Genomic DNA, 23,038 nt, shown 5'->3' on the forward strand with positions numbered 1-23,038 from the left:
CAGTGAGCCCCTCCGTGAAGGATGGATCTGACCACCCTGCACAACCCCTTTTCCAAGAACAGCCCCTGGATTACCTACTGGGGACCACTGCATGCAACTCAGCACTTCCATTTCCCTTGTAACAGTGTTTGGTGATGGAGACCAAGCCAGTCAGAGTCCACAGGACCCAGCTTAGGGATACGGTGGAGAATGGCCTCTCTCTATCATCCTGTATGAGGCATCAAAGATTCCTGAAGTCACTCTGTCCTCAGAAAGAGATGAAGACACTGGAGCCAGTTCAGTTTGAAGGAAAGAAGGAAAGAAAGAAGGGAGGGAGGGAGGGAGGGAGGGAGGAGAGAGAGAGGGAGGAAAGAAGGGAGAGGGGAAGGGAGGGGAAGGAAGGAAAGAAGGAAGGAAGGAAAAAAGAAAGAAAGCGAGAGAGAGAGAGAGAGAGAGAGAGAGAGAGAGAGAGAGAGAGAGAGGGCATGGCCACAGCTGTAGGGCACCTGCACTAGCTGCACCTGACGCTGACTGAAAAGCCAAACTTGCAATGAGCTAACCTAAGCTAACTCGGACCAGGCTGTCCCTGGCACCCAAGTCTTAACAGATATATTCTGTGGAGACAGGGACTTGTGCCTGGCCTCCCAGTTGAAATGAAAAACCCCAAGGATCACTTTGCAGCAAGCACTTACCCTTCTTCCCACCATGTCTCCCAAGCTGTCTCCCTCTGGAGCCCTCCAAAGAACCATTTCCTACCAAACTGGAAGATTCGTCCTGATTCCCAAACTCTCCTCTTATCATTACCCCAACCTGAGATATAGCTTTCCTCTGAAATTGCAGCCTCTAATCTCATCCCATGCTCAAGGTCAAGCCCAAAGGATTAGGAAGTGGATAAAAGGAGAGTTAAGTAGATAGGTAGTGAGTAGATGGATACATGGATGAGTGGCTGGGTGGGATGGATGGATGGATGGATGGATGGATGGATGGATGGATGGATGAGTGGAAGGACAGGTAGATATATGGGTAGTAGGTGGGCGAATGGGTGAGTGTATGGATATATGAGTGAAAGGGTGGATGTGTATATGGATACATGGGAGGGTGACTAGGTGGCTGGGTAAATGGATAAATGAATGAGTGGACAGGTAGCTAGGTGAGTGGATGGGTGGACAGATGGTTTGGTCGGGAGATGAGTGTGTCAATGGGTGGGTAAGTGGCTAGTTAGGTAAATGAATCAGAAGGAAGACAGATGGGTGAAAAGGTGGGTTAATAGATGGATACATGAACTTATCCAAAAAAATGGGTAAGTAAGCAGATGCTGGTGAGAAGACCATGGGGAGCTGGGTAGGTGGGTTGTTTGTGGGTGGAGGACAGACAGGTGGGAAGGCAGACTGATGGATGGATCAGTAAGTTGGTGGGTGGCAGTTGAATGGATGAGGAGTTGGAGGACAGAGGTGGCTGGTGACTGGGTGAGTGACGAGATGGAGGGTGGAGGTGAGTAGTAGCTGGATACATTAGCATAGGATGGATGGAGTCATGGGCCAGTGGACAGTGACTGCACGAAAGGGAATAGAGAGCCAGGCTTGTCCATGGATGTCACAGACAGACCAGGGAAGTCCTGAGTCAGAGCTCTTCCTTTCTGCAATACAGCCCAGACCAAGCCCCAGGGCTCCACAGCTGGCCAGCACCTCAGACAGCTCCCTGCCCTGGGGACAAGCACCAGAGCTCAGGCCCTGGAGTCAGACTGGCCTGAGATGCCAGCAGAGTGAGCTCCCTGCTGTGTGTCCACAAGTGATAGGCTGTGACTCTCTGATCTCAGTCCCCTGCCTGTTGTACAAGAGCACCAATGTCCTCCCAGGAGACTGAGGATGAAATGGAAAGCCTTTTGACAGAGGCCAGCGTGAAACAGCACAGACAGGGCCCCTCAGAATTCCCATCCTATTAAAAGATTGTTTTAAAAATTGTTCCAGGCCTTGAAAATGGAATGTGCCTTCCCCCTCCTCCCATTATAAAACCAAGAAAATCCTGAAATCTAAAGCAGACACAGACAACACAAGAGAAGACCTCGCTGCCCACGCTCCACAATGGCATCAGACGCCAGAAGCCACACAAGGCTGGAACTCACTCAGTGTGGCTCATCATCCTGCCAGGCAAGAGCTGAAAGAAAATTCAACATGAACATCCCTAGATGCTGAAAAATGAGTAATAAAACCCACCACTGTGGAATCCAAACCTCTGAGAAGGGCTAGCCCATCTCTTTGTAGAGAACGAGGTAGCCTTTGGAGGATGGAGCTGGAGGCAGCATGTAGCCAATAACATGGTCCCATAGTCTCTCACAGCACTTCTGTCTTTCCTTCTTTCTCAAGGCCTTTCTAGGGGGAAGCCTGAAGATTCTTTTCCAGGGTCATGTATGCATATATAGCCACACATGTGATGGGCGCCCCTCACCTGGCCACTTCCCACCTCTTCTGAGGACAAGGCAGCAATCCAGCCCTGGCTGTGGAGTATAGCCACTCCTCCTCTCCAACATGGCCTGCTCCCCCTGCCCAGACCAGACAGCCCTCAGGGGCCTTCGGTGACTGACTGGCACTCTACACCCATCTTCCCAGCTGCCACCAAAGCTGGACAGAGATGCCAGCCAAGGAAGAGGGCAGCTGGCCTCTCTGCAACTCCCAAGGGCCTTTGCCAAGCAACAATTTATTGGCACAAATCTGGAAGTTGTGTATTTCTCAAGACGACCAAAAAGCAGGTGGTGGTATGCAAAAACCAGCAAGATCTGGTCCCAGCCGTGGTACAACTGTCAGATCAAGAGTCTGAGAAGCCCTACCCCACCTCAAACCCTGCCAAGACAGTCCAGCAACCACTGCTGAAGCAGAGACAAGGGATCAAGACCAAGCTAGGTGCTCCTGACAATGGGGCCCAATAGCAAATGCATGAGCGCTAGGCAACTCAAAGAAGGTGATCCAGGGCCCCAGCAATACTCTCCCCCGCCAAAGAATCCAGCTACTGCAACCTCTCTGCAACCCTGGAGAGGCTGAAGAATGCAGTGATTTGCTGCAGAGGACCAGGAGCATTACCTGAGGAACCCAGTCATCTGTACCAAAGAGGACTAAGGGTACTGCCTGGGGAACCCAGGAGCAGAGGGTTTGTGAATATTTGTGACTTCTCTCTCTCTCTCTCTCTCTCTCTCTCTCTCTCTCTCTCTCTCTCTCTCTCTCTCTGTGTGTGTGTGTGTGTGTGTGTGTGTGTGTGTGTGTGTGACAGAGACAGACAGACAGACAGACAGAGACAGACAACAGAGACAGAGTGCACCTGTATTATGTGTAGAAATGTGTGCTGGGTATGAGAGTACGCTGCCTGAGCATGTGTTTTCATAAACTTATATGTGCGCCTATGTGTGAGTGCCAATGGGTGTGCATGTCTACATATGTGACAGAATGGGGTATCTCCAGGGTTAAGTGCACTTGCTATTCTTCCAGAACACTCAGTTTCATTCTCAACATCCACATGGGGCAACTCGAAACCACCAGATCTAGCCTCTGACTTCCAAGGGCAACTGCACTCACATGCATGCACACAGGAACACAATAATTAAAAATAATAACAAATCTTAAAAGGAAGGAGTGTAGCTGGGTGGCAGTGGCACACACCTTTAATCCCAGCAGTCGGGAGGCCTCAGAGGCAGGTGGATCTCTGTGAGTTCGAGGCCAGCCTGGTCTACAGAGTGAGATCCAGGAAAGGTGCAAAGCTACACAGAGAAACCCTGTCTCAAAAAACCAAAAAAGAAAAAAGAATAAGGAGAGAGTGTGAGTCTATGGGTACATGTGGCTATGGGTGTGCATTCCTGTGTGTTTTCTTGCATACATATGCCTGTGTGCATGTCAGGGACTGGAGTATACTGGCAAGTTGTATTTATAAGACATTCTATGTGTCGAGACCACTTTCTCTGATGTTCTGATCCTTGGGTCTCAGGAGGACCTCCCCTTCGGCTACTTACCCTTCCACACTTCTCTCTCTCTCTCTCTCTCTCTCTCTCTCTCTCTCTCTCTCTCTCTCTCTCTCTCTCTCCACCTTCCTGTCTTCTCTCACTGCCCTTAGGATCAGTTCTAAGAATAAGGTCAGACCCAAAGGGACTAGCAAGAAGGGTGCTCAGGGATCCCAAGGGGTCCCTACTGCAATTTTTTCTGATGTGTTTCCTGGTTGAGAGAACCCTAAAACCAGAACTTTCTAGATTTTCTGAATGTTCCCTTGGATAAAATGAAGGGCTAGACATTCAGGCTGGGGGGTCACAGGTAAGGGAGAACGGACTCTGGAGGAACCGAGACCTGGTAAGCAGGACCACAAGGATCAACAGTGCCGTCAGCAACCAGAGGAGTGAAGGGTGACAAGGGAGAAACCACCACTCAGTGCTACCCACCTGCTCAGTATGTGTTTGGGGGGGGGGGAATGCACAGATTGTGACCATCCTTCCATCTCCATCTGCCTCTGGGAGGGGGCTGTCAATTCAATCACTCCCCAGATGGAGACTCTGAGGCTGGAAGAGATACCCTGTGGCTAAGGCCAAAGGCAAGTGGCCAGCCAGCCTTCTCCACACATCCCACACACCGGCCAGCCCTCCCCACACTCCAAAGCCTCTTTCCATATGCAAACCATCCTTGAGCCCCAAAGGTCAGCAGAGCCAGGAATGCTGCCCCACCTCAAAGACCCAAAGGGATGAGAGACCTGGGGGGGGGGGACCAGGTCTGCCTCAAGCAATGTCCTCTAGTGGACGCAGCACTTAGCGCTCAGTGCCCCAGCCCCCACCTCCTAAGGCTCCCACCATCCCCTTGGCCTCTGCCAAATGGTGGGTGGCACCATTTCCTCACCAGCTGGAAGACATGGGTGGGAACCCTGGCCAAGGACAATACAGTCGGACTCCCACCCTGAGGAAGGAAGTAACCTTCCCCCAGACCTGCACTTTCTCTGCAACAATCAGCCCCCATGCAGAGGCATTTCTGTACCATTTCCAGGTTACAGTAACTTCAAGAACAATGGCTATAAATGACGCACAGCCTGACCCTCAAGGCCCCCTTGGAAAGGACATGCCAAAAGGAGGCCTGTAGCACCCACCACTGAAAACATGGAGATGGACAGAGCTGGCTCCAGCCCATTCTTCCTCCTTCGGGTGACTGCCAGCAGGCATGCCCTCTCAGAGCCTTAGTCTACGTTCCCTATCACCTCAAGAGTTCTGGCCTTGTCCCTCCTGTGTTCAGAGTATTCTGAAGTACCCATCACTGGCCCTTTGCCCAAAATTAGGGGTTCTCCATTCCCGAGGTTCTGTCTACCTCCCTCTCATGATCAATCCACTCACCAAGAGGATCCAGGCTTTCTCAGGGCCCAGTCTCTCATTCATTCTCCCTTCCCATTGAAAAGGGGGTCCCACCCCATCCAGGAAGCTCCCCAGCTCTCCTGAGGCTCAGCTGAATGTGGCTGCCTCCTGGCTCAGCTTCGGGGCCTCTGAACTCCCTGCACTCTCCTCCAGATTGGCCGTGCGCCTAGACTGTGAGTGCCGCACCCCAAGACTACCGTGAGAGACATCTTCCTCCCTCTGTGCACCGGCCCTGGCAAGGAGGCTTGGGGAGCTAACTCACGAGCCCCAACTCCAGCAAGCATCTCCACGGACATTCCCACAAAGTGTCCGCTAGATTCTCAACCATCCCTCAGTGTCTATAGCCTACCAGTTTCCACAGCTCCCACTGAAGCCCCCACCCCACAGTCTCCATTCACCCCTTCAGTATACAGAGCTCCTTCCCCACTGCCAGCACTGCCAGGTTCTAGCCTGTTGGGAGGGTATAGAGTACAGAAGAGCTTTCAGGCCTCAGGAAGAGACCTGGACTACTGTGGACTCAAATGATACAAGGATTCTGATCTATGGATCTATCATCGGGGCCCCTGGGTCTTGTACCAGCTTCCCCTTTCCCTCGCTCTACTTCTGATACAGCAGGAATCCCAGCACACCCACCTTCAGTTGAGCCCAGCATCTCATCCCTTCTCATTTCCATCATAACCACTTTGGTCTCAGCTCCAGCTTCCAACTGTAGTAGAAGGTAGGAGATAACCTGATGGGATGGGGGAGATAATCTGGATGCCACCTCCAGCCCACTCTCCTGATTGCAGCCATGGGGATCTGGCATTTCAACCGGACTGCACCCTGACCCATCAGAATCCCCTCGAAGTGTGGCAGCTCCAGGGACCACACTCACCCACCTCCATGACTATCCACCTTGATAAGCCCCTTCAGTCATGAGGTAAGGAGAGGTCTCATCCTGAAGCTGGTTCTGATCACTTGTTCCTGACAGGCCTCTGTCTTAATGTCTCTCCTGGCAGCGGTACCCAGGGTGTGGGCCCTAATGTTAAGCCCACCCTCAGTCCCTGTCCTAGGCAACCTCATGTGCCCCTCTACTCACACAGATGTGTGTACCATCTGCCTCCGGTCTATGTCTCCCACCAGATCAAGCTCCATGACATGGAGGATGTGGCCTTAGTCACTGAGTTATTCTCAGCACTCAAAAGCATTCCACACTCAGTGATGCTTGGTGAAGAGCTACTGAATGAAGGTGCGTCTTCTCTGACAAAACTGAGAGAGGACCGCAATACCCACTTCACAGAAAAGAAACTGAGGCTTGGAGGCTGAGTGAGCCAATTGGCCTGAACAAGTGCAATATTTGGACAGTAGAGTTGTGAACCTCATAGGAGGCCAAACGGGATTTTTCTGTACCAGCTTCTCCCCATGCAAGAGTGGGGTCTGAGCCAGGCCCCGGGGCTGAGCTATGTGCCTAAGACCAAATGAGGACACGAGCTCCCCACCAAATGCCAAATGTCCATTTCAGACAGCCCTCAGGGATTAACCAGGAGTGCACACCCCAGGAAAGGAGGTGAGAGGAAAGGAGAGAGAGAGGAGGGAGGGAGGGAGAGAGAGGAGGGAGGGAGGGAGAGAGGGGAGGGATTTCCTTTGGCTCACTGGCTGGACTTTGCAGAGCGTGACTTTGGCACCATATAATGTAATCACCGTGGAAACTTTCACAGTTCATGCCAGGGAGAAGTCGGTCTGTTCAACGAGGTCATGAACACAGGGCTGTGAAGACCAGCTCTCACTCACAAGCCAACACCCGCTCATTGAGGGCTTTCAGCTTTGTGTATTGTTTGGAGGTTTATTTTCTGTGTCACTAAGGGTAGCTCCCAGGGCCTTATGCACACTAACCACTGCTGCTGGTCAACAACCGCAGCCTCTCCTGTGTGTTCTGAGCCTGCATCACGACAAGGCTCAAAACCCCAAATATAACAAGGCATACAGGGGGGCGTCTCTCCTCTCTTGCATTGTCCCTTCCCAGGCGAGCACACTTCACGCCTTTCCTCTCAGGGTAGTGGCTGCTGCACACGCAGGCCCCTGTAAATGTGTATTCTGATCTTACACAGGCAGCATGGCTGCACAAGTGGCAGCTCTTCATCTTCCAGAAGAGCTTCTAGATCTTTCCACACAGCCTACCTTCTATTTGACCAGCACATCTCACAGGAAGTTTGGTGTACACCTCCAGGCCTGGATCCCCATCTGCCTGCATTTTCTCAAGATGAGGCCTGCCCTGACCCCCAGGCCTGGCTCTGAGGAGGGCTTAGGGGGCACATGGCACCATTCTGCAGAGGCACAAAGCCTCTAGAACCCAGACCCATCCAGAGCATCTTTACATGGACCTGCATCTTGAGGCTTCCTGGTTCAAAATTTTCAGGAGCTTCTGGGACATGTTGGCACACTCCTTTAATTGGAACACTAGAAAGGCAGAGGTAGGCAGATCTCTGGAAGTTCACGGCCAACCTGTTCTACAGAGTGAGTTGGAGCCAGACAGAGTTACATAGCAAGACCCTGTTTCAAAAGACAAAATCAAACAAACAAGAAGTCCCAGAAAATTTCAAACTCCCTGCTGCACACTTCACACCTTCTCTGTCCCTACAGCCCCCTTCCCACAAAAGCTCCACCTTTCCCCTTTCTCTTCCTTACATGCATCAAGGGGAATCCCACACTAGGCCCCTTGCTGTTACCATTGCTATTATATCTCAGTCTAGAAATCCCTCCTCAAAGAGCTCCTTGCCCCAACCCCTAAGCCTAAGCTACAAGGTAAGATCTAGGCCAGTCCCTCTATACAACAAGACTGTCTCAAAACTGATCAACACACACACACACACACACACACACACACACACACACACACACACGAACAGCCTCCAGGCCCACCTGGGTATGTGTCTGGCTGTCTTTCCCTCCTCGGTATGTTCCCATCTGAATCCCCCATCTCACCCCTCCAGATAGAAAAGCAGCTGCATAGCAACACACACAGCATCTGCTTCACCCACTCCCAGTCCCTGTGAGATCTGCACCTGTACCTAGCCTGGACAAAACGTTAGACAGTCATCCCTGCTGGTACCCATGTTAGAGGAGCAGCAGGTGACAATTGAAGTTCAAGGTCAGCCCACCAGGAGGCAACTCCTCGATGGGTGAATCTTGGAAAGGCAAGGCCCCCGATACCACAGACCCCAGAATGCCTTTTGCTTCTGCTGAGCCTTCACATGTTTGCTGCTGCCATCTTTCTCTGGTGTCTGGCATGGTGTGAATGGGTGTGGGAACATCCCCACTGCCTGTAATGTAATGTGTTTATCTCATGGAAATATCCTGTTTTACTGGGCATTTTAACCTGTGGATTATTATGAAGATGATTTCTTCTTAAGCTGTGCTGTCTAATTGATAATAATACTGTTAGTTTAAATAGCGATTTTGGTGATTAAAAATATAAACAAGGAAGTATCACACAGCTACAACACATAGTTTCTATTGAGGAGCCATATAGACTGTGGCTTAGGTTAATGATTAAGAAAAACAATTGAAGCCGAGCAGTGGTAGCTCACACCTTTAATCCCAGCATTCAAGAGGCAGAGGCAGATGAATCTCTGTGAGTTTGAGGCCAGCCTGGTCTACAAAGTGAGTTTCAGGACAAGTTCCAAAAGCTACACAGAAAAAAAACCTGTCTTGAAAAACAAAAAAGAAAGAAAGAAAAGAAAAGAAAAGAAAAGAAAAGAAAAAGAAAAAGAAAAACAGTTGAGTCCCAGTTAACCAAGCTAGATTAAATGCTTTTAATCCTAATGTTGGGAGATGTGTTCACAGGTTTCAGTGTGCATCACAGCTGAAACAAAGCTTTGAAAATAACTTAAAGTTAGACTAAGATGTTTTTGTCAAATAAACTTGAGGTTAAAAAACCCAAGAAGATAATCTAAAGTTTTAGAAAGGCACATAGTTGAATACAGAACTCTTTAAGTTCAGGGAACAAGAGCAAAGCAGCCCAATTCCTTGCTAGGACTGGTTGATGACCAAAGGTGATGATTAATTCCTTGTACCCATTTCTGCCCTCATTTCTTTCTCTCTCTCTCTCTCTCTCTCTCTCTCTCTCTCTCTCTCTCTATATATATATATATATATATATATATATATATATATATATATAAAACTATTGAGTGGGTATGTACCCTAAAGATTTAAAGTAGAGATGATTGATTCTTTTTCATATATAAAAGTTTAGATTTGTGATTCCTTTAAGATTCCTTATAAGATTACCTTTCAAGATAAGTAATAAAGTAATTGGCCCTGTCTTTATAACTGCAGAACTGCAGCCTGCCAGTAAAAGATCTGACTGAGAAAAATATCTTGCTTGCCTACATGGTTGATCTATAACAAGTTCCTTGGGTATGTGGTCTCTTGGGATAATTTGTTTTTCACCTGTAATACGTAAAATGTTTAGTCATGTAAGGGATGTGGAAAACATGCTGGTTTTTACTGTTTTTTTTTTATTCATTGTAATCATGCACTTGAGAAACAGAATATAACCACATTGTAATTTTTATATTGCCTGAAAGATTTTGCTCAGGTATATAAGCTGTAAGAGAAAGACTAAAGAAAGTTAAAATGGGCTGGAAGGAAAGCATCAAGAATGAGAGTTAGAAGGAAATCATCAAGAATGAAAGAGTTAAAATGAGTTAGAAGGAAAACATCAGGAATGAAAAAGTTAGAAGGAAAACATCAGGAATGAGAGCGTTTGAAGGAACTAGAGGGAAAACATCAAGAATAAAGATTGAGTTAGAAGGAAAACATCAAGAATGAGAGAAGGGAATCACCAGGAACATAAAGAATAGAGAATGCAAAAGAAGAATAAAGAAAAGGTCTGAAGGAGATCATCAAGAGAATATGTGAGTGTCTTTCCCTAACCCTCTCAGATAAAAAAAATCTAGTACATGCCATTTCTGTGGATTTCCCTTTGGGCCCTGTGCTGCTGGACGCTGGCTCCCCAGGCAGCGATACGTCCCCATCTCCACCTCCTTACTGCATGCTCACAGGCACTAGAAGATGCCAGAAATCTCTACCATACAAAAGAGAAGACTGAGGCCCAGGGAGCGGAGGCAGGCAGCCAAGCTCTAGACCAGCTCCCTAGCAGGAAATCTCCAAACACCAAGGAGAGGCCAGTGGCTACCCACTCTCCATGTCCTATGAGCTATGGACAGGCAGCCACATGTCACAGGGGTGTTCAGCATACCTACAATCAGCCACATGCAAAGGCCACAGAAATCTCAGCCTAGAATAACTCATTGGCCAGCACACTTTGAGCCGCCCATCCAACAGCTGCCTACAGGAACGTGAGCTTGGTTTGCATGGTCTCTGTGGCCAGCCGGAGGAATAATAAAACAAAATTGCTTACAGGCTAGCTTCTAAATCTAAGGTACAAGGTCAAGATGGCCAAGAGGACACACCTGAGCAGTGCCATGGATTTGCCCAGACTTTGTGGTTTCTACCTGGTGGCCACAGGAGTCACAGCAAAGGGGATTGTCACACTCATCAGACACTAAAGGGTCATGTAGCCAGGCTGTGTGTAATCTTATTCCTGAGCCCTGGGTTCAGCTCCACCATGATCCTAAGGAGCAGTTTACATGCCTCCAGTCATGCCAGGAGCATTTATCAAGCACCTACTGTGTGTCAGCAGTAGATGAGAGTCAGGAAGCTCCAGAGCCACTGATATCAAGGTCTCCCTTTCTCAGGGTTCAATGCTGGAAGGGCAGAGAGCTTTGGGGATGTGAAAACCCCTCTGCCTTGCTTGCTGAACTCTCTCTGAGCCTCCCTTTTCTATGTGTCAATCAGAACCAATGTGGCCTCATAGAGTGGCTGTCAGGATCCAAGAAGAAAAATGCTATGCGAGGTCTACCTCAGATCTACCAGGAGCTCTGACCTTCCTCTGGTGAGGACACCAGGCCATCACCCCCACAGACTAGCACAAAATGTCTACCCCATCACTGAGATCCCCTGTAGATCCAAGTCCTGGACACTCCCACCTCTGTAGTAACCAAGGTACTCACTGAAGGCTTCCTGCCATGGCGGAGCCTAGCCTGGGCCCACTCTTGAGGTAGTAGTGCATTCAAAGGGCCACAGCCAAAATAGGTCTCTAAAGGTCAGACAGGAGACTAGAAGGAAGGCCTGGTGGGGATGGCAACCAACGGTGTGCCTGGCCCGTCCCTAAGGATGGCAGGCAATCAGCACTGGTTGAAGCAAGCCACACAAGCATAATGAATCCTGAGCACCGGAGTTTGTGTTTTTCAAGAAAAGACGGAAATCCGGACTTTTCTGTGAAAGCTGCCAGTTAGTAAATGCTGGCAGCTAATTAAATTTTTAAAAACAATAATAGCATATTGAGAGCCAAGCAAAACATACAGAGCCAATCATGGCTGGGGTTGGTGGGTCTGTGCCTCAAGTCAGAGGCTTTCTACATACTAGATGGTGGGGTGGACAGAAAGTCAAGGGGTACCTGCCCTTGGCAACACCTCCCATCCTGCCTTTCCTCTTGGGGTCCTACACACACACACACACACACACACACACACACACACACACACACCGCTTGGCACTTTGGGAAGGTGAGGCAGGCCCAGAGCTCCTGGCATTCCCTCACAAACATGCAACCGTTCCACTCAGTGCCAAGCCCAGGGACCCCTTTGCTGCCACCCAAGTCAAGCAGCCTCTCCTGGGGAGGGCCTAGCTCATCACCCTCTGAGCAACATGCACCCACACCACAGCCTCCTGTTTGTCTCTCTGGACTGTCCCAGGACACCTGCTGGCTCAAACCAACTTCTGACTGGCCTGAGTGTCCTTCATCACAAAGCAGATGGGCAAGATCTCAGGATAGCAGAGGAGGACGGCATGAGCACCCTTGCCTAGGAGACCAGGATGAAGGAGGGGAGAAACAAGAGGCTGTGAGACGCCAAGCCCACCCCCTGAAGACTGAGCCCCTCCTGTACCCCCAATACACACACAGCCACCCAGGCCATAGCAAGAGTGAGCCAAGAATAACACCAGCAGCCACCCCCTTCTCCCTAAGCTAAGGCTCCCACTCACCACGAGAAAACACAGATGCTAGGGGCCACAATGCTGTCTGTGCACCTGAGTGTGAGGGCCCTCTGCGTCCTCAGGCCTGTATGGGGGACGCATGTAAAACCGTGGATGGAGATAAGCATGGCACACCAACCGAGGTTGGGGCAAACTTGTTCTGGGTGTCAAGGGCACACGTGTTTAACACGGTCACATTTGCGTGTCTGAGGGATGCCTGAAGGACAGGCTGGTGTGTGTGTGAAAGCACGCATGCAGAGGGATGTGGGAGAGGTGAGTGTGCACAGCCCCTGCGTGAGAGATTCTGGACTGGGGGTTGGGGTGGCCTGCGCCTCTGCAGAGCTTGCCGTAACTTCTGCTAGCGTGAGTGCGAGAGCGTGTGTGGCAGTGTGTGACTGCGGGTGGGGTGGTGCCAGACCGAGAGGCCCAGTCTTCCCTGCTCTGGTGATGGTGGTGGTGGGGGGTGATCCTGGGAGACCCCGAGGGACAAGGCTGGGGGTTGGAGGGCCGGAGAGACGCAGCCAGGGGTCAAGAGAAGATGACCGACCTGGAGAGAGAGCGGCGTGGAGACTCAGGGCCCCGAACTCACCCGGTGCTCTGTGCTGCGCTGCGCTGCCGTCTGTCCATCCGTGCACCCGCCGTCGGTGAATCTAGAGCCCGGGTTGCGCGCGGCTCAGGGCGGGGAAGAGCGGGACGAGCCAGGCCTTGAGACCCCGCCCCACAGGTCCCGCCTCAGGGCGGGGCCTCGGCTTTTGCCAAGACGTCTTAGCCCAGCCTCAGGCTCCACACGCGCGCATAGGAACCGGGACTCTCTTGTCCTGGGCTCTGAGCCCCCTCTCGGCACCCGGTCTCGGCACCGCGTCTCCGCGTTCTGGTTACACTTTGAGGCTCAGTACTATGCCGTCCTTCAGCTTCTCCTCCTGGACCCAGCACACTCGAGCATGCTGTGATGGCCAGAAGTGGTGCCCAGGCAACAAAGCTGCCCAGGGGCAGGCCTGCCGAAACTAGGCATGGGCGCACCCACACCTCAGTTCTCCACAGTCTAGATCACCCTGCCCTTTTCCCAGCCTGGTTCTGTTGCCTCTCCATGATGTGGCTTGGCCAATATCCTTGACCCCTGTAAGTGGGGAGATGTGGAGAACCCTATCATCCAGCACAGAGCCCAACAGGCAGTCAATTCTCTGTAAGTAATAATCTCAAAACAAAACAAATCATTACAGGGTCCTTGGCTCCCCACCCGTCAAACGATGCGGGCGGGTATCCTAGTGTCTGGTTGCCACTGCCCATTCTCAGCAAGCCCAGGTCCTGTGCGTGATAGAAAGCAGACAATGAGCCTCACTGTCTGGGATCCAATACTACAAACCACGAACAGTGAGCCTCAAACCACCTCCCATACCTGCCAGAGATGCATGCCCCTACAGCCATTACCCCTCAGCCTAGCAGCAGCTGAGGCCCAAGAGGAAGACCCCTGTGGCCCAGAACAGGTGTGAGGCAGCCAAGAGCCAACAAACACAGAGAAGGGAGACCATCTGCCTAAGGGTTAGGTAGCTGGAGCCAGAAAGAGCCAGGGACTCAGAGGAACCAGGATTGGATGTGGGGACCAAAGCTGAATGCAAAGGTCTAACCCAGCCTGCCTCAGCTTCTGTCTAAACTTGAGAGGCCTTCTCCCGTGGGTCCTTGCCACAAAGGCATCTCTCAGAGCCTTTGCATGTGCTGTTAACCTCTACCTGAGAACCTCTCCCCCAGGACTCCAGGGCTGGCTCATCCTTGTTTGAGATACAGCTTCAGTATCCCCACTTGCCCTCTCTGAGACCCTCATCACAGCCACTCTTTTCTGCTACTTGGCTGCACTCTCTCCCTGGCTACCCTTTTTGAGACTGATTTATAGAAGGTCATGGGTAGAATAACCTAGCAGTTAAGAATTCTGTCATATGCAGCTGTGTGGACTTAGGCACGTCGCTTCTCTCTGAGCTTTGACTGACCTTCTCAACTGTCAGTTGAACAAAAAGACATCAAAGCCTACATCGGGGGTTGAGCTGAAATCCCAAAGGGGTGTGCTTAGTAAATAGCATATGAGAATAAACAGCAGATGGCCGAAAGCGAGAATGCAGAAAGTATGGGTCCTTTCCCCACCACGGGTCCAGGTCCCGGGTCCAGGGAGGAGAGGCAAACAGCCAAAGTTCAGGCTCAGGCTGCCGACAAGGAGCCAGGGCCTGGCTGTCTTTCCACCAGATAAAGCAGAGGCTGTTTCCCACCTCCGTCATCTGAGCCAGAGTTGTGGCTGGCCTAGAAGCCTGCCAGGACTCTTATCGAAGACAGAGTATGCATCACCCATCAGGAATTTGGGGCTTGGGGCTTGGCTGACACAGAGTCGAAGGAAGTTATAGGCTGATAAGGCCCAGACAGAGTGTCAAGGGGGGGGGGCAGAGGTGTTATTCACACCAGTGCGGATCTCCTGGCCTCCCTAGACACTGAGGCGCCACAGCCAGCAGGCGTGGGGGTCACCTACACCACCTGGACAACTGGACTTGGAAGAAAAGGCTCATAGTCTTTGGGGGAGGGGACTGTATCTATACCTGGTGGTCTCAGGAAGGCCACTGCCCCTCTGTAAAGGCACAGGTCATCATCTAAGAGCTTGGGAAGGTAGGTTCTGAGGCTAGACAGCCTTGCCTTAAAGTCCTGTCTGAGTGGCCTTCAGTCTTAGCTCCAGTGTCCCCATGTTGGAGTTGTGTAGAAGATGCTGGAAGCAATGACTCACCATGCTAAGCCCTTGGCTTCACATTGGTTGCTACTATATTCATTACAAACCTTCACCCTGATCTGTCTGTGGGAGAAAGGGTATATTGTCACTGGGGCTCAAACTTGCAAGGAAAAGAGCACCCACAGGGACCCAAATCTTGCTATCATCCTAATTAAACTAATTAGGTGAGAGCCCCAGGCAACTGGGAACCTCTGTCTTAAAATTAGATGGACAGTGTTCTTGAGGAGTGGCACCCAGCAGTATTCCCTGGCCTCCTCCTACACTGGTACACACACACACACACACACACACACACACACACACACACACACACACGTGTCTTTCCCCTTCTTACCTCCATTTATTTAAAAACATCTTTTATTGCATTCTATTTTCAAGACTCCTATTGGAAGCTATCCTCCTGCCTCTGGGGGCTGATGTGACCCTCAGCTTCCAATAGTGGCTCTCGGATGCTCCTACCCACTCTGCATTTCCTCTCCTGCCCTCCTTTAAACATTACAGCCACAGGGAGGGAGCATCAGTCCATTGGTTCTCCAGCTGCCTGGGAGAAGAGGACAGGAGATGTCAGAGTCACCAAGACTCTCCAGCTATGGCTTGAATACCCTTTGAGGGGCCTCAGGCTCATGAGACCTGAGTGTCCCCAAGGCTCCTGGAAAGGGGGATCTGGAGGGTGGAAAGGTTGCAGTGATAGGATCTTCAGGAAGTGGGCCTGGGGAAGCATGGTTAGGTTGTGGGGGCTCCACCCTCAGATGGGATTAATGAGTCTCTCTCAGGCCCAGCTCACTGAGACGTTGTTGTAAAGACCCAGCCTGCCACCCCTCCCTCGCCACCTCCTCTGACTTCCTGTCTCGACATGTGATCTGTCCCTCTCACAAAGTTTCCACCATGATATGGTGCAGCCCAGGGGCCCTTCTCAGGACGCTGGCTCAGCCATCTCAGTTCTCCCAGAGTCTGAGCTAAGTAAGACTCTTTTCTTCATACAGCAGCAGAAACTGAATGAAGATAACTTTCAAAGATGACGACACCCAGTGACTTTCAGAGGTCAGTCCACCCCCACCCCCATCCTGTTGTCCCCACAAAGACACTGGCCAGCACTACCTCAAACAGTCATGTATGACAGTGAACAGAAAACTCTGGTACTTTATGTCGTTATCTGAAATACAAGTGTCTACACTGCCTAAATCCACTTCTCTAGTGGGTGGAGTAGAGCAGCTGAGTTCTCAGTAATCCCCAGGTATCTGATAGGTTATAGTACAGCTGGGCAGAAGGCCTTTCCAGCTTTGTCCCTTCATAGAGAGTGGGATGTCTACAAGAAAAAAGGAGAAAGGCCACCTGGAGCCTTCTAGATGGCAGCACTCCACCTGGAATTCCTACCCGTGCATGTCCTTCCTAGGCCCTGCCTCCTCCCCAGAGTGGCTGCACCACCAGCCTACACATCTGAGACCCTGGGGAAACCTGGGACAAGAACTAGCACTTGAACCACAGTCAATGGTTAGGGCCAGGCTCAGGCCCTCTCTGATCTGGATCCCCACCTCTCTAGCCCTTCACTCACTCACACCTCCATCTTCAAGGCTAGAGCTGTGGTCTTCACCAGTTAGAAGCTGGATTGCCCTCCAGGGGACATCCCCACCTCTCTGCCTTCCAGCTTATCATGAATCTTTTCCACCCACCCAACTCCTTTCTCCTTGTGGCAGGAACTAGACCCCTACCCACCCTTTGGTTAGAATTTACCCATAGGAAGTTCAGATGGGCATGCAAGCCTGGCTAAGGACTACATTTCCTGCTGCCACAGCCACAAACATTCTGGACCACTGGAGAGGAGCAGCAATGATATGACCAGCTTTAAGAAAGGACAAGCCTACACTTTCCTTTCACTTCCAGCTGGCTGAATACAGGTCATGCCCTGTTGGAATGGAAGGAGCCCTTGGGTATGACAAGCAGCCTTGCCTGCTCTGGAGATTCACTTGGAAATGCACCAAAGCACAGGTCCCTTTATTATAGCAGCCTGACCTGTACCTAACTAACTTCTCTGCTAAGAAGCCCACATGTGCAGTGCCGTACCTGTGGTGGTAGGGGGACTGGGGGTGGGGCTTGTGGATCCTACAATACCTATGCAGTCTGCATTTCAATTCTCTGCCCAGGCACATCCCCAGGTAGCAGGGCCTCTGCAGAACCTTCTGTCTCTATCTTGGGTCCACATGATGCATTTGGACTGGGAGGGTCCCCACTTCCTGGCTGTACACCTGGCCCAGGTGTGGTCTGCTAAAGTCTGTCCCCAGCTTCAATGGTTGGATCAGGGAAGGGAGGTAGCTAAGAGAAGTACTGTATGCCTGGAGCCCAAAGAGGACACTCGTGGCTGCTCTTTGATGGAGAGTGAGCTTGTGGCTATGGTCTTACATGTGACCTGCCAGGAATGAACAGAGACCAACTCTGGACAGCACAGGAACACTTACTTTTTTAAAAATTAATTTTAACTAATTAATTAAATTGATTAATTAATTAAATTAATTAATTAAATTAAGCACTTACTACTGCTCAACCTAGAGTCATCCAATAGCAGGCTTCCACTGTAGGGGCCAGTAAATACTTCCTTCTGGAAGCTTCTGCCAGACTGAGCTGCAGTTTTGAACTGGTTGCTTCATTTGAGGCTTTGACCAATTTGACCAGAAGTTTCTTGTTCACAAATACTCCCACAGAAAAGCTTGGCTGGTAAACTTGATTCAGTGAAGCCAAATGGCCTACCATGTGCATGCCCACTCCACCCCTGCATTTCTCAGGTGCCCAGGTCTTTCTCATCACTGTTCCTGCTTTGTAGTTGAAGAAGCTGAGGCTCTGTGAGATGGCAGGGTCCCATGCAACCAGCACACACTGCCCTTCCTCCCATGTCCCAAGCACTGTGAACCGAGACCAGGCGCCCCTTGGCAAGGTGCTCTGAGGGTCTGAAGCACACGGAACCCCTGGGGAGGTGGAGAGCCATTAGTCTTCCATGTGTTCTTGTGTGTTCCAGGAAGGCCAATAGCCTGACGCCTCTGTCTGAGAATGGTCGGCTTCTGCCTCTGTGGCATAGCTCATTACTGATTCATCCTACCCTACCCTCTGCCTGGTGTGATGAAATTTCTGGCACTTTTCAGAAGTTCTGGTCACCCAGGACAAGACTTGGCCCAGCCTGGCTGTTCAGGCCAGCTCTCCTAGCTCGGGTAGAATGCTGAACTCAGAGTAAAGATCTGGGCTAGAAAGCTGACTGGGGTTACCCAGAGGACCCCCCCCCCACTTCCAGAACAGCCTAGAGAGGGAAGAGATTTGCCAAAGACCAAATAACACAACCCTCAGGAGCTAACAGAAAGTTCAGAGGCAGGAACCCTAGCCCTGTACAACTTCTGTCCATTCTAAGCCTTGATTTTTCTCACCTATGAAATCCTAGAGGCTGGCTCTGATTTTAATAAATACATTAGAGAATATAAAACAAACTGTCTATACCAGCAAATGTCTTCTCAGAAGAATCTGTTTCAATCACTTTCATTTTATGCAAATGTAAGTATGATGAAAGAATAAATGCATGTAGGAATGTATCAATATATGTAAGTATGAGCATCTGCATCAGTGAGTGTATGTGTGCATGTGTGTGTGAATAAATGTGTGAGCCTGAGCATGTGGATGCCTGTCCACTTTTGCTCACGGTCTCTCTGTGAGCTGCCCTGGCTCTTTTCTGTGCCACCCAAACCCCCACAGTTGTGGTCAGTGTCTCTTCAGAAGTCCCCTCTGCTCTGCCCAGTTTGTTGATCCAATTCTGACCATTTCTAAATGTTTTTGTTACTTTAAAAGATGATTTTCAGAGCATCTTTGGATTTAGATTTGGGCACCTGTCCACTACTAAGAATCTGGGCACCTGTCCACTACTAAGAAGTTGCAGTGGCACGGAGCACATGCATCCCGAATGATTCTGATGCTTGTGCCAACACTGGCACCAGGGGCCCAGCCTCTAGGCTGCCCTTACTCAGCATCTGCAGCAGGCTCTTTCTGACATTATTTGCACAGAAAGGGGGCTCACCGTTTTCTCTGCAAACACTCTGCACTTGCTCACATACTTTTTATGTAGGGATTTTTTTCTTCTTCAGTTGATGAGGACAGACCCACCAATTTTTTTTTCTAAGATAGTGGTTCTCGACCTTCCTAATGCTGCAACTTTTTTAATATGGTTCCTCATGTTGTGGTGATCCCCAACCATAACATTATTTTCATTGCCACTTCATATCTGTAATTTTGCTACTGTTATAAATTATAATGTAAATATCTGATACACAGGCTATCTGATATGTGACCCATGTAAAAGGGTTCTTCAACACCCAACAGGGGTCACGACCCACAGGTTGAGAGCCCCTGCTCTAAGGCTGCAGGCTCAGGGGTTCTGCTGAAAATGACTTCCTCCATTCTAACAGACACAGCAACTGCCTCACTCATATATTCGTTCCCTCCACCTGTTAATTGCCCTTACACCTGACCCCAGCCTCTCCAGCCTCATTCTGCATGCCCGTGTTGGTCCTTTAGCATGCTGCCTGGGGATGAGGGGAGGGAATCGCTCAGAATATGAGAAAAACAGAGAGGCTTCTGCAAACACCCTCCACCTGCCTGTCAGGCTACCCCACCTATCTTTGGGACTTCATGCATTTGGGGTCATAACCACTGAAGCATTGTGGTGGTCATGGGAACACATCTGCCCACAGGTGGTGGACTGCCTCAGCCCCCACACTTGCAGTTGAGCTGAGCCCCCCACCCCCCCCCCTACCCCCCCACAGGCAATGGCAGCACTGACACAGGGACACCAGCAAATGACAGGGATTTTCCTTGAGCCTGGGCAGCTTGGCTAGAGCTTTCTGAATCTGAACCCCATCCCCAGCCATCCTGAGCTCCCAGTCTCCCATCCCCAGTCTCTCATGCCAGCATGCATCAGAGCTATGTAGCTGCCAGCACCTTTCCTGCTCCCCAAGGCTCACACGCTCTGAACCACCTGATCCAAGTGGCCAAGTCTCTTCAAGCTCCACAACAAGTCAAACTAACTCAAAAACAGGACCAGCAGCTCACAGAGTCCATGTTGTAACACAGGCACCTCATATCTCACTCCAGCACACTGGAGCTTTAACAGCGTGTCCCCACTCTACAGGTGACAAAACTGAGGCTCTGTGCCCCAGGGTCCTCTGGAGTCTCCGGCTCCTTAGTCCTAGGCCAACCCAGCAAGCTCTATCTCCTCAACCCTGACACCCTGGGACCCTGGGAACCATAGGAATGCATGACAGAGCTGCAAAACCCCTTCCATGGATAGGGAGGGGGGCCTCAGGCCCTCTATCCAACTAAACCCAGAGGAAGGAGTCAGATGGAGCTGGGAGCAACATAATCGCACATATGCTACAGCAACTCCAGTGATGGAGACAGCCTCTTCACACAGAGAGGTGACTCTGTTTGGGAGTTCAGATTGCCCTCTGGTCCTCTGCATCTGCCTGCTCCTTCTCAGCCTGGGCTCCATGACTGTTTCCTCCTGGATGGACTCCATGACCCTGTCCCTGACCCAGGGCTATCCCAGGGACTGAGCAGACCGGGACTCTGGCATGGCCTGTACAGCCCATAAGGATTCTCCTCCACACTGCAACCTTTAGGCTTTAGGTTATAGGACCCAAGCTGGTAGTAATTATTGCAGGTGACCATGCTAAAAAGCCACACATGCTGGCCTCCTTCACCTTCCAATGAGGACCTTGGTAATCCATATGGGTTGTCCACTTGTTCCAGCTGTCTGTACTAAGTTGCCCTCTGGTCTACTCCCACTAGCTTCCTCTTAGAACCTGCTTCAGCCTCTTCTTCCTCCTGGTCTCTTGCTAAAGCCCAAATCAGGCACCAGGCAGGGACTCATACCCAGGGGATCACACTGCCCAGCTGGCTCCAGCCTTTGGTAGCTAAGAAGCCCCTAGTGAGGTTCTTCATTCCTTCATCGCTCTCAGTCCAGCATAAGCTCCTGAATGCTTGAGCTCTGAGACCAGGCTCTACTCTACACCTGCTGTCTGCTCCAGACCCCCCAAAGGAGCACAGCCTCAGCATCTGCCCACCGCCTATCCATATAGGATGGTAGAGCATGGAAGGAACAGAACAGGCTGTGGCCAGGCTGCCTGACTGCAGGCCTGAGCCTTTGCTTTGCACTCACCACCCTGTGACCCAGAGACATTGTCTCTCCTCCATAATGAAGAAACTCAGTGAGTTTTGGGGGGAACTGCTTGAGCTACTGGAGTCCTCCATGGAAAATACTCGCAGTGTTCAGGAGCTTATGTGTGCGTGTGGAGTACTCAGGACACAGCTTGTGCTTACTGAGTGTTCAATACCAAGCAATGTTCTGGCCACCCATTCTGTGCCTGGCTCTGTGCAGCCCTGTGGATACCAGCAATAACCAGGACTCATCCCTGTTCATGTGGAGGTCAAACTGTAATAGAAGACAGGCCATGAGCAACCCAGAGAGCCAAACAACTCTCTACTGACAGGTCTGTCCTCTCCAGGCCTCCTTACCCACTCCAGGAAACAGAGACAATAACAATCCCACCTCCACCAGTGTCCACAATGAGTGCATGAGCCAGCTAGAAGATGAGCTGCAGAAGATGCCCTAGGCAATTGCTAGGTCCAGTGGAAGGGAGATGAAGGCCAGTCATTTGGAGGGAGGATTGAGAAAAGAGGATGCAGGTAGCCTGTGCACCCTAGAAAGAGTTTGTGTTTTGTTTTGTTTTGTTTTGTTTTTGTTTTTGTTTTCTGAGAACCAAGGGAACTGTGGGAAGAGGCTGGTTCAAGGGAACAGGTGGAGATGACATTGACTTCAGACCAGGGCAGCTTCTGGGGAAGATGCTAATGAGATATGATGCACACTAGGGTGATGCTGGGAGCTGGTAGAGGGAGGAGCAGGGGTGAACTCCTCAGTTTAGGAACAGAGCCATCACTGATGAGTTGGGAAGGGGCTGGATAGAACTTCCTCCAATCACAGGGCTGTTGATTGAAACATGCTTGTACCAAAAGGGGAGACAGAGCTTCAGTACTGAGACTAGAAGGGTGGACTTCAAGCACAGCTGGATCCTACTTCAAGCACAGCTGGATCCCCAGGGTGAAGATCTCTACTCCCATTGCTTCTCTTTGATCTTTCCTCCAAGGCCACTCCTTCTAGTGACAAAATCAGCCTTTAGCACCAAGCACAGTCCTAGGCTTAAGGTAGATACCGCTCCCTGAACTAGTCACTCCAGTGGGAATGGGCTGTGTTGATTAGCTCGGTCCAAGATTATTGCCCTTCCAAAAACCTGAGGCAAGGAAGCAGAGTGGGAATGAGGTGGAGTGAGTGCTAGCTGCTTGGCAGGAATCCATGAGTGGCCCTGACTGAGCTGCAAATCAGCAGCTGGTTTGAGGTCAACACCTTCTCCGACTCAGACTCTGCAGGACATTTAACACACATTTTAGAAGTGTGTTCTCTGTAAAATTCCCCGACATGCATAAAGGGCTTCACCAAGCTCCCTGGTGACCGGTTCCTTGCAGGGAATTTTTAACTCACCAGCAAACCAGCCAATCAGAACCCAGGGACCACATTGCCCATGATCATTGACTACCTTAGGCTTGACCAGAGCAGAACTTGGTGGGTCTCAGTAGTAAAGTCAGTTGCCTGTGGTTGATGACTAATAAGACAATCAGGTTACACCCATCACAAAAATGTAGCCAGCAAGAGAGAATGACTTGAGCCTTGGGGGCTAATTGAAGTTACGTGATAGTAGAGGAAAGGGTTTCTGTGGCAGGCAGGCTTGTCTTCCTGTGGCAGGCAGGCTTGTCCTACCCAGATCCCTTCT

At 50.6% G+C, this 23,038-nt stretch overlaps 1 protein-coding gene across 2 annotated transcripts in view; it reads right to left on the reverse strand.

The window, feature by feature from the left end:
* Fbln2 (fibulin 2) overlaps window positions 1–13,094 on the reverse strand; it is a 63,247-nt gene extending 50,153 nt beyond the window's left edge. For both annotated transcript variants that reach the window (XM_036182466.1, XM_036182465.1), the window contains exon 1: window positions 13,014–13,094. In XM_036182466.1, coding sequence (XP_036038359.1) covers window positions 13,014–13,051 — 38 coding nt within the window. In that variant the 5' untranslated portion in view covers window positions 13,052–13,094. The remainder of the gene's footprint in view (window positions 1–13,013) is intronic.
* Between the last annotated feature and the right edge of the window lie 9,944 nt (window positions 13,095–23,038).

This window comes from Onychomys torridus, chromosome 3 (genome assembly GCF_903995425.1).
Source record: "Onychomys torridus chromosome 3, mOncTor1.1, whole genome shotgun sequence".
Lineage (NCBI taxonomy): Eukaryota > Metazoa > Chordata > Mammalia > Rodentia > Cricetidae > Onychomys > Onychomys torridus.